A 12,621-nucleotide genomic window follows, 5' to 3' on the forward strand; every position below is an offset into this window, starting at 1 on the left:
TAGAGAGAAGATTCAGATTGTATACTGGTCAAGCATTTTTGCTCATCAGGACGCTAATCTGTCATATGAAGAATTTATGAAGATCTTTAAGATGCAGTATTTTCCCTCATTCCCAATGAAGAACTTTTGGCCAAGCAATAAATCACGCAAACCATGGATTAGTAAAGGTATTCTTCGACACATTCGAAAAAAGAACAGGCTTTACCAATTATTTCTTCGAACGTGGGATCAAAGTGATAGGAATCAGTACAAGACTTTCAGAAATAAAATAAACAAAGAGAAAGAGCAGCAAACAGATTATTTCCTTCGCATCTTTGATAATGACTGTCTCCGCAGAAGTAAATGGTGTGGAAATTAAATGACATTTTAAACAGGAAAACAAATGCTACACAAGTGCAAACCGCCATCATCGACGGCATAGTTTTGAAAGGAAAAGAACTAGCAGATCAAATGAATGATTACTTTCTAGAGCTGAACATCTTGAAGGGGCAGCGCAAAAAAACGACGACAGAGGGCAGGAACACACAGGACAGCGCTGCAGAAGCCCCTTTAAGATGTTCAACCAGTACCAACTCGCCCAAATGTCGATCTTTCTAGAGCTGGCGGGAGACGCAAACAAAAGTACAAGCAGTGACGCAGTCGGCAACGTAACATGTGTTGTGCAGACGCTGTTCCTAATGCCAACCTATGTATCGGAGGTTGTCTCAATTTTCAGCGGACTTAAAAACAATCACAGCAAAGACGTGATGGCCTTGAATTCACACCCTTAAAGCATGTATTAGACCATATTGTGGCTGTACTAACCCATATCTATAATTTGGTTTTATCAACTAGTGTATTTCCCAAAAACATGCAAGTAGCGAGAGTAACGGTGATTCACAAAGGAGGGGACAAGAATATGGTTAGCAACTACCGCCCGTGATCGATACTACCCATACTCTCAAGATGTCTCTGAAAAGTAATTAAGATCAGAATGGACTGTTTTTCACACAAATTCATTTTATTTACAGACTGCCAGCACAGTTTTAGAAAAAAGCATTCAGCAGAATCTGCATTACTGGTACAAAAGGAGACAATCTTACATAACATCAAAGAAAAAATGATGACTTTGGGAATATACCTAGACTTTAGCAAAGCCTTCCAATCGCGTTAATCACACTCTACTGCTCTCTAAATTAGAACAATATGGGTTTCGAGGAAGTATACTTGAACTTATCCAATCGTACTTAGAATAATGTAAGTAATTTATTGACATTAATGAATCCAGATCTAACGTTAGACCAGTTACTACAGGAGTGCCACAGGGCAGCATCCTTGGTCCCATTCTCTTCTTTTATTACATAAATGATATTGTTAATACAAATACCAAATGCAACTGTGTCATTTATACCGACGATTGCACAGTGTTTCTTCATGGGAAGCATTTAATTAACATAACAGAACAAGAAGGTGTACTCTGTCATGACCTAAAAAGAATTGGCCTGAAAGGAATAGCCTTCTGCTAAATGAATCCAAAACAAAAAGTGTCTTATATCGGACTTGAAATACACCCATAACAGTACCAAACACAAATGTTCTGGGCCCATATACGATAGCTTAAAAGGTCGGTGAGAATGCTAGTCGTAGTATTTACGGAACATATGTCCTGGAACGATCATGTTGACTCAATCTGTTCTAAAGCTTGGAAATCTGTTGTAATTATAAGCAGGCATCGGTACTTTTTCCCTTTTAAAATTAAACAAATTTTATACAATTCTCTATTCTATTCTCAACTAAGTTATTGCGCGATAATATGGGGAAACACAGCAGCAAATAATTTAAACAAACTTATGGTTCTGCAAAAAAAAGGCAGTTTGAGTAATAGAAGAGGGTTCCCTATAATGCAAACTACTTAAAGAAAAAATAGGATAGTCGGAGCATTTCAACTATATTATCATAAACTAACCCGGAATCATAAAACTTCAGTACAAGGTAATATAGCGGCATTTTCAGAATTAGCTAAGTTACAAAAAAAAAGTCTCGCCATACTCCTATCGATGTCAAATTCCTTGGCACGTTCCATTATCACGCACAGAATACTGGCGCCAGATATTATGCCATACTTTACACAACATATTGAACGAGCTTCCTAAGCAACACATAGATCCTTTAACCGTAAGTAATAAGTGTATGTTGGAACTACAGTTGAGCCCACTTATAATGGCCCCACTTAAGACGAACGCTCGCTTATCACGAACATGTCTGGCGTGACCGTCAAAATATACATTAGGGCTAAGGCGCTCGGTCTCAGCTACAACAAACGACCGTGAGCCTAGCCGATCGGCTACAGCGAACGTTTTGGTGTCGCGGACCACTTTCCACGTGGGGAGAGCCGCCGACCTTGTGCTATGCACGCTCCGAGAATCGGCTTTCCCGCGGCGTCTCGCCGGAGGCACGGAGGAACGGCGATGCGGCAAGAAGATCGCCGCGAAAACGAAAAAAAAAAAAAAAAGAAAAGAAAAGAAATGCTGGCCCAGCACGTAGGAGCCACATGAACACGCAACTCGAAGGGAAGCCCGAAAGTGACAGCTCATTCGCCATGGGAGCCCACTCGCCATCGTCGATGTCAGGGCAGCGGCGAAGTTTTCCACCAATTGACAATGTAGCACATGATCACGTGCCTTCGTACTACGCCGCGCCACCGCACCTCACATGACTGCACGACTGTCTTTTTCTTGCTTGTGGTTGTGCTCCCGTGCCTATCCGAGATGGCGGATTTGCCAGCGTCTACTTCGACAGCGAAGCGAAAAGCTTTGAACTTGGCCACGAAGCTGTTGATATTGAAAGACTTTTCCCAAGGGGCGAGAAACCATGAACTGGTGAAAAATTGGTGAAAAAGTATGGTTTGTCGAAATCGATAATATCATGATACTGAAAGAGAAGGACAAAATCAACAAGAGTGCCGCCACGGACTCCGCGACGAGGAAGCGCCTACGGAAAACCACACATGCAGACGTTGAAGACGCACTTCTAAAGTGGTTCCTGGATGCTCGAGCACACAATGTTCGCATCAGCGGGCCGCGGATGTTGTCCAATGCAAAGGACTTAGCATTCCTCCTGGAGTTCCCAGATTTTTCCCCTGGCAATGGCTGGCTCCATCGCATCAAGCGACGCTGAAGCATCAGACGACGACAGTGATCCATCGGAGCCAGCACTCGTAAGCACGACCACAGCAGTGAGCCATATTAGGGCACTTAGAAATTTTGTGTATTTTAAGGCCTTGGGTGACGAGCACATCGCAGCTTTGCACAAGCTTGAAACTGCCGTCATTGGATGTGCTCTGAAGAGGCAGACAATGATCACTGATTTTTTTTTCTAAATAAATTTTTTTTTTATTTATGTCAATTTTTGTGTATGGCCCACATATCACGAACTTCTGGATACAACGAACAAATTCCGCATGACGCTCAGGTTCATTAAAAGTGGGCTCAACTGTATTCCTTTGAATGCTGGTTTTTAATAAAAGTTGATTGAGAAAACATGTCCCTCAAGGCAGCAAATACTATTACGTATCACTTTCATTCATTTTCATACGTATGCAAGTTGCCTGTGTGTTTCTTTTTTAACTGTATACCTATGAATGATGTCCAGAATTTATGATCTGATTGCTTTTTACATTTCCTGCATACATGTATATTTAAATGAAATTTATTTTAGCTGCGGCAAACAATACACTGCTGTGTTAACACACTGTTTTTATCTGCTTTTATGATGCCCACTTTAGTTTGTTTTCCAATCAGTGAACATATGGTGTTTATATTTTCTTTTCGACATAACATTTTAGTGTTCATGCTATCCCAGTTTCTGGGATCTGCCTTTCAAGATACAGTAAAACCTTGTTAAATCGTACCCGCTTAAACAGTAGTTCCATTTTAAAGTAGTAAAGTCAAATCCCCGACTCAGTGGCAATTGAACATAATGTGTTTTGCATCCGCATAAACCGTACTAGCTTACTGCGTACGTATCAGTTAACAAGTAGTGTTTCCACTTTTCGTTGCGCAAACACGGTAGTACGTCATCTCCATCGGGTGGCAAGGCAGAACAACAAGCCTCAGAGATCACAATGGCCTTCAAGCGCCTTGTGCGTTTGTGCGTGAAGTCACATCAACATCAACATCACTTCAGTGCCGTGCCAGAGAACGTTGTGGCATCGTGCAAGCAAGAACTCGCATTATTGTCGAAGCTCGGATAAAAAAAAGACGCCGGGTGCTCAGCATAGAAGAAAAATTAGACATTGTTCGTGCTATCGAATCTGACATGAAAAAGTCGACGCTGGCACGCAACATGGGTCCACTGTTGATTACGGTGTGTTGCATTTGAAATGCGAAGAAGTTGCTTCGCAGCGCTGCTGCAACCGCAAAGAGATGTCGGCTACGAAGTTCGACTTTTCGCCATCGTTGCCTCTGTTGTTGCCAAAGTGTCGCCTAGCAACAGTGATGAGGACGACACGGGAAGCAACAGCATGGGCGATTCAGGCCTGGCAGTGGCAGAAGCTGCACGTTACGTTAGCCTCATGAATGCAATCGTCGCGACGAGAACAGCACCCTGCAATGAAATAGGCACCCGTGACTTCTTCAACGCTACCATGCCCGTGCACGGAGAATATGCAACGCCAACGAGGAATTTGCCATGCGAGTGTTTGCCGAGAAGTGGGGGCTGGCCGAAAAGCTGGCTCGCAGCTTGAGTAGGTTTGAGGCCACAGTCGTAACTGTTAGGCCGCCGCGACATCCAACGAAAATAACACTTTTGTCGCGCGAAGTAAATATAAATACTGCATGTCTTTTTTCCCTTTCATTGCACTGTGAGTTCCGTTTTTGACACATAAGTGGGTGATCTCATGCTATTTTGGTTAAGCAGTACTACCGTTCAGCACGTACTTTTTCCGAGCTCCAGCCAACTAGGGTTTAACGAGGTTTCCCTGTATCTTGTTTTGCATCTTGTAGTGTGAGAGAGAAGGGAAGGGAAGAAGGAAAGGCAGGGAAGTTAACGAGACTGAGTCCAGTTTGCTACCGTCCTAACTGCTGTGCGTATTACTACATTTTTTTTTTGTGATGCAGTGTTTGCGCCTATTTGTTGCTTGTTCAAGGTGGCCGGAGCTCCGTCAAGTTGCTATAATGCAGCTTTTTTTCCGGTCACCATTTTTTCACCTTGTGTACTTCTTTCGTGTGTGTGTGTGTGTGTGTGTGTGTGTATGTGTGTGTGTGATGAAAAATAAACAACTGGACTGAACATGCGACTGGCAGCTGGCATTTTTAATATTTCTGCCGGGCGAACATAGACAAACAGAATCTGTAGGCCACCTAGCAGCAAAATAGGATCCTGCCAGCCCTGCCTGTTGGAAGTGCCAGCCCTGCCCATTGCTGGCATGTCGAAAGAGTGCCCAAATATGTGGATGAGACATACTCATCCATTGCACTTATTGCAAAAAAATATTGCAACTGAGTAAGGCTCGTCCGTGGCACTTAAAGGGTTAATTATAATACAGTCGCTGACTGATATTTCGGACTCCAAAAATTCGGACATGCTCAATTATTCGGTCTGCTTCGTGGCACCGCCATTCTCCCCATATACCATAATGTATAACAACTGCCGAAAGTTCGGACACCTTGCAACCTGTCGTCTGATTTTTCGAACACTCCTTGAGCCAGCTCAATTGAGAGCACCATGCACCAACTCTGACCGGTGCATAGTTTGACTTGCTGAGTGCCATTTTTGTTTTGAACAGAGCCTCCTTGCTGCCCCACGAAGTGGCGCTACTGCAAATCCCCGCTCATCATCATCGTTTCTGCCTGGTTCGTGGCTACAGCAGTTCCGGTCTCAGCTTAGTAAGCTATGTCAAGACAATCCAGCAGCTGATTTGCTTCTTTTTTTGTGCTCGACGCTACGAGTAGGCCACATTTTTTTGTGCGACTGGTGTCGGCGTGACGGCATGACGGCGTGGTGGTGTTTGCTTTGTGTGCTGTGTCGAGGTTGTGGTGATCCAACGCGGCATACAGAAACATCGCGTCAAGTGTCTAATGGCACCGACAGTGCCAGCATAGACTGCGCTGGGGAATGCCAGCAAGCATGTGCCGGGAGGCCTAGGTTTTGTCGCCTTCCGATGTGCTCCCTACTGACGCCAAAAATGTTCTGCCGGGACCTGCGCAGTGGTTGCATTGCGATTCCGGACACCGTCTCATTTGAAAGTTTTACAGGTGCTGACACAGCTGTACTGACATGCGCAGAACTCGACAACGGCGAGATCATTCCTAAGGTTTCTGCTGCACCACAGGACAATGACTCCGAGTCGGAAGATGACGCACCATGTGCTACGCTGCTGTCGCATGCAGAGCGTGTACAAGCAGTGACTGTGCTTTCAGCCGCCTATAGTGACCGTACGACCCTCTCCGAGGTTCAGGCTTATCTGATTGTGCGTAAATGGAACAGCGTGCAATGGCACATTCACAATTCCTTCAAGCCTACTGCCAAGCCCGAATAAGTGCGTGGAAATAAAGGACTTCTTTCTTTTTCTTAGTCTGCTTTTTCGGACACCTGTTTATTCGGACATTTCCGCAGTCCCCGTGAGGTCCGAATAAACGGTCGGGGACTGTAGTCACAACAAATATGAAGACACTATGTTTCAAAACACAATTGAAAACATCAGTTTTACTTGTTAGCAGTGTGCTGTCTCTTACAATGATCTGCACATTGGAAAGAAGCGCCGGAAAATCTTAAAAAAAGCCCATCAGCTTTCCTGCTCGCACACTGCAGATCTCAAAACATTCAGTGAACTAATTTTGCCCATGCAATGCACTATTTCACTCATAAATTTGGCAAATTTATAAGTTTATGACAGATCGACAGCTTAAACTGTGATTTTTGATGACTTTGGCAGTCTGGTTACTGCTGTCAAAAACGGCCATGCACTCAGACGTGTGGCTCACCGTTACCAGGATTTTTGTAGCCATACCAAGGTAAACACCATGTCAAGCAATGCAACTTAAGAGGCATCGAGGAGCATTTAGTTCCTTTGCATCACATTTGAGAGCAGCTCCTGCTGCCTGCAAGTGGGGCTGTGGGGTAGACATCTTTTATTATTTCGTGGGCTTTCCTTTAAATGCGGGAAAGGTGGTCATGCTGGGAACAGCACACGCTAACAATTTAAATTAATGTTTTTGAATCTTTTAAACTAGCGTTGACTGTTGACCGCCACTGTAAGTGTAATAAGTCTAAAATTATTTCATTAATCATTACAAACTATGTAATTATGAATAACAAAGAATACCGGATGCTTCTTCAAACTGCTGATAACAACATTCAGTTAATTTCATCCATATAGAAGGCTTTGCTTTCTTTAAGACTTAGTGCATAATAGCTGGGACACCCTGCATCATGGGTGGCCATATTCTGAGTTTTTATTTTTTATTTTGTGCTCCCCTTGTTATCACAGCTACTCCGAACGCACACATATTCGAACCTTTGTCAAGTTCGGATGCGTCAACAACAGTAATAAAGCTCATGCTGCCGCTACTGCTGACAAAATCCATACCTTGGACAGGACAAAGTTCCCCAGCCAGCGGACGCAGTCGACGTAGTTTCGATGAATGTCGCGAGTGGTGAAGTCGGGATAGTGTTGCCGGACTGTAGGAAATGGCCTGGAATAAGAAGAAAGACAGGGGAGGGTAAGTGTGACAAGTACATGCAGTCTGAGGAGAAAATATGACGAGAAGAAGGGTTTGATGACTGAGAAACAAAAATTATGCAGATATACCACACACTGTGCAAATCAATGTCACGTGAAGCATTTTGCTATCCAGCATAGTTTGAAGTTTTGCAGAGCATTAGCGTACGGACCAAGGGGTCTGCCAAGCAACCGGGCAACACATGCGACAAAGCAATTACATGTTTTTGATGACACCAGAAAGGCTTACGGCCACAGAGAGCAGCTGTGATGGCATAACGAATTATTTCTTGCAGGTGTGTGCGAATACTCGAATATCGTCAAGTACAATCGAATAGTCAACGTCTAAATAATTAAGTTATTGAGTATATTCTGTCACATTTTTCAAATATTCAATATATTCAGTGTAGAACCCACACAGTGCCACAGGTCACATGCTCTGCAAAGCCCCTCGTACTCGATGCTCCCAAGCAAGCGGTTCACTTCATTTTCGGCGCAAAAAAAGCGCCACGTGCACTGGGAATGGGCCGCTGCAGCTGACACAGCAGCGAACTTTGTCGTTGTGAACACTCCTCGACGTCGGCCTGACGCAGGGATCGAACACACAGCACCCAATCGTCACAATTCGCGGAACAGCATCGGGTCAGCCGAGGCCGCTTCTGTCAGTACAAGGTTTCGTTTAGGTCAAATGGACCGTTTGAAATGGTAATGCGAAGCAGACAGAGGGAATGGCAGCAAAAGCAGCACGTATTTTGTAAAGTGCAAAAGCACTTATGCAGGTTGTGTTGGATATGTGGCGACGAAGTTTGCACCGCTTTAACAGCCATCAATCTGACTCCCACGCGTGATCTCTGGACTGATCACTGAAGAGTGGCAAGCATTCTGCGGCAGGCTTTGTGGCCCATTACCCCGTCAACCGGTGGCGAGTTTTCGTCGTGGCCACACTGCCTAGGCCATTAGGCCTAAACGTCATTGCTTCATTGGGTGTTGGCAACTAAAGTGGCAGTTTGGTGCTGAAACAATGCAGATTTATGCGCAGCAGCTGCCCGACACTCAGAAACCTGACAAACTGCCCTACAAAAGAAAGCGAGTGGAAGAGATGACAACACCACTGTTCACGGCCACTATCTCCAGAACACACGTTATGGCGGCCTTTCGTTCCCGACACCGTTCTTAGACACACATTGGTCTCTTCTTGTAGCTTCGAGCAACCGAACACAAGTCTAGCTTTCAATTTACACAGCAGCAGGCGAGAAAGTGTCATGATCTGCTCGCATGCATTTGGGCGGAGGGGAGATGAACGAAAAGGGAGGGGGAGGTGGAGGAGCGTTGCGTGAGCTTTCCATGACCTTCCAAATTTCATAGTCTTTGACAGGTACCAAATCACTCCGAACCTGACAATGGAATGGTGTGTATGGCACCTGCTCTTTACCGTCGGTGCCAGCTACGCGTAGAGTGGCGATCAAGTCACGTGATGCGTAGTCCTTTTGTCTGTTGTGCGGACTGGCTTTACGATAACCCACCTGCCGTCAAGTTGGGACAGCGCTTCTGTATTTTGGAGAAAAACTCGAACACAATACTGTCTATGCAATAACTAAATTATTACCACAAAACACAGGTCTAGTGTTAAACTGAGAGCCTCATTGGTATTCAGTATGACAGAATGTCACTAATTCATCAGTTTCAGAGGAAAAAAGTACTTGGTTATATCCACAGAAATTCTTTTGATAAAGAAAATGTTTCCAGACCTTCATATACTATAGAATACAGCTGTAACCAGTGCTGGCATATTAATTTGGTGTTCCCTTTAGTAAGAGCAGACTGTACTGTGTATCTTGATTTCTATGCACCTAAGTTACTGACAGCTTGCTGCATTCTTGTTATGCAATGCTAGGAGACTCCCACAGCCCCATATTTTCTTGCCCAAAATTTGTAAGCATTAAATTTTGTGAGAAATGTTCTGATATTTGGTATTGATTCAATATTCAGCTTTACTTTCTTTATTCAATTCGAAATCTGCTATTCGGTATTCACAGACACCTAATCAAAACCTGTCCAACGTTGCTATACTACCTTCAGTTTTCAAACTCGGCGCCGTTGCGCCGAACTGCCACCCGCCCGCGCCTTTGTGGCACTGCAGTTGCGCCCAGCTTCACTTCCTCACTAGCTGGCTACGCAGGCAGGCCGGACTAAGCAGACGGTGCAGCGATGGTGTATTCTGTGGTTCGTTGTTGACAGCGAATTTCAGCAAGCATGTCATCCGCGAAACTGTAGCCTTCGCCCACTTTGTTAAGAATATCAGTAGACGATGCCGACGTGCTGCGTACCTGGCTGCATAGGCGGCTATCGGAACAATGTCGACAGTTCGGCGGGCCACTTTTTCTGTGCTCCCAGCAATGCAATGCTTTGCTCTGCGTGGTACAGGGCGATTCCTCGTGCCGACCGGGAACTCTCTGCGAAATCCACGGCATGCACTCGTGCCACTGCTCCCGCGTTCGTCGTTGTTGTCGTCTTTCACAGTTGCCGTTCATCATTCCGGCGTAGAATTTCACTTCTTTTCTGTCGTCGTAATGGGGAGGCTGTGTTTATGGGGCTATGAGCCATTGCTTAAGGGCCACTCATTGTCTTACGTAACAGACAGATTTAATTTTGCAGAAATTTGATTTCAAAGAATCACAAGCCGCAAATGGCGGGCGAAGGCTGCTAACCATGCCGCCGAGCAAACTCGAGACATCGAACGCAAGCAACAACGGCGGACTGCGGGCATAACGTCAGTGACATCATTCTGTCCATCGCGGCTGATTGTGTGTGTAGCCTCATAATTGAGCAATACTTTAATGAACCCTCGGGATTAATCTAGTGATAAACACAGGGGCCACACATTTCAGCTTCGCTGGTTAACCATCTTCATGTAGTGGAAGAGCCGACAAATTTTTTTTTTTTTTGGCTTGTGTGTTCAAAGACTGACCTCACCTTTCTTTTTGTAGCGCTTCTTTGGTGTGGTGAGAAGCTTTGGTGGGGATGAAAATTCTCCTACAATCACATACTTTGGCCAGATCTTCAGGCTCCTGAGCATAAACTGCGTGAAACGTTAAGCCGACAGGAAGAAACACACAACATTTAGAAACACAGCTTCTGCGTTTCGCTGTATGCGTTTCTTCCTTTCGTGCAGTTTACCCTTCTTCAGTATGAACCTACTGGCCCGATAAATCTTATTGCAGTAGGTGGATACCGCTTTCTCATGTATCACTAATTCGGACAAGCGGGAATGCCAGCGAGCGTGAAACGCACGCAAACTGCTCGTCTGCACGATCTCAAGGCTGTGGCGAGGCGTCTGCAGTAGAGCTCGATGGAAACGCGCTGCCATCTGGCGGCTGTCACAGAAGTGGCGACAGCGGCTTAGGCAGAGTGTTACAACTGAAGCTAGTCTAGTAACGCTGAACCTGTCCTACTACACAAGCAAGCCATGCTTTAAAAAAACAGAAAGAAAGCATTCTCATGGATGCCTCAGTTCATCACGTTAAAGAAGCCTTCGCTACTGGCAAGTGCACTGCCTGCAGCCAAATGGCTCTCTAGCTACACTGCAGAAAGACGCAACGTATGCATACAACAGCAAACCACAGCATACAGAACCATCCTTGCAGAATCAAAACATAACTGGACTTCTGTCAGCGCCACAAGGAACACTCGAGTGAAAAAGCTCTGATAATCAAAGTTAACACTTTCCTGTCCGCACCTAGTCTCATTGATAGCCAGCTAACGATGACTGCAAATTCGTATATTACCCCTTTCCGAGCGCTCTCGGAAGCTGGCACCATTTATTGGGCTATTTAGGAACTGTTTAGCCAGTTTTGGTTTTTGGTTTTCGTTTTCTGCTGTGCACAGATATTTAAAGCGCCTCCAAGAAAGGGGCGTGGTCGGTGTGATGAGCATTCGCAATTTCCAAGATGGTGTCAGCGCTGCACGCCACTCATACACCGAAATGTTACATTTCTACCGATTCTAATGCAACTCGAGGTTTTGGACTTTAGAAGCAGCAGTGACGCGGAAGACAACTTCGATTTGTCAGATTTCCAAACGAAGTTTCACTTTCCTCGCCAAACCGCTTCAAAGCAGCTGTGCATCAATATCCTGCTTGTTCTAAAAGTCACGGTTCTCATCGGTAGGGTGGTAACAACCTTCGATTGGGACCCTTTGCCGTCGGGCACACAGAAAGTCTAGTTTCATGCAATAAGACGGCCAAGAGTTGACCTTGGCATTGCACTTGGGCTAATCACTAGGGCTAACATTTTGTTTCATGTCTTCAGAAAATTTGGACATAGAAAGATGATATTTGCTGAAATATTGCACAGGTACATTGTGTTGAAAATGTATATTCGGAACCTTATTAAGGTTTTATTTCCTGTGCGATGCAACAATGACGTTCTTTTGTACCTTTTCTTTTCTACAATATATTTGTCTGGACGTTTTTTTTTTTAATTCGTTTTAATAAAACGTTTGGCAATAGTACTGTCGAAAAGAGAATTTATTCCTCTTCAATTTGACCCTTTAATATCGCGCCTGCTCTGTGACAGGAAAAAAAAGTATTTACTATACTACGCAAAAACAGCTGCTTTTTCACCAGGCTGAAAAGTGTTAACAGGGTGTCTACCAAGCTGAAATTTCCAAATTCCCTGAGTTTTCCAGGTTTTCCCTGAGTGATGCAGAACTATGTTTTATGTCAAGATGGGCTGAAACCATATCGCCAGATGCTGTCACTCTCTAGTAAGCATATTGAGTCGGACATTCCCTAACATGAATAAAAAGTAGATGCATACAGAAGCAAATAGTTTCGAATATGAGCTCTATCAACTGATAGCAAGCTCTGTGGTATGAGGCCCGAACATTGGCGCAATTGAGATTCTCTCTGAACAGCTCGTAAG

At 44.6% G+C, this 12,621-nt stretch overlaps 1 protein-coding gene across 4 annotated transcripts in view; it reads right to left on the reverse strand.

Moving 5' to 3' along the window:
* The window catches only part of LOC142584783 (polycomb protein eed-like), a 75,840-nt gene that overhangs the window by 11,379 nt on the left and 51,840 nt on the right, over positions 1-12,621 (reverse strand). For all 4 annotated transcript variants that reach the window (XM_075695044.1, XM_075695042.1, XM_075695043.1 and 1 more), the window contains exon 9: positions 7,568-7,673. In XM_075695044.1, the coding sequence (XP_075551159.1) occupies positions 7,568-7,673 (106 nt within the window). The remainder of the gene's footprint in view (positions 1-7,567; positions 7,674-12,621) is intronic.

The sequence above is a fragment of the Dermacentor variabilis genome, chromosome 6 (genome assembly GCF_050947875.1).
Source record: "Dermacentor variabilis isolate Ectoservices chromosome 6, ASM5094787v1, whole genome shotgun sequence".
NCBI lineage: Eukaryota > Metazoa > Arthropoda > Arachnida > Ixodida > Ixodidae > Dermacentor > Dermacentor variabilis.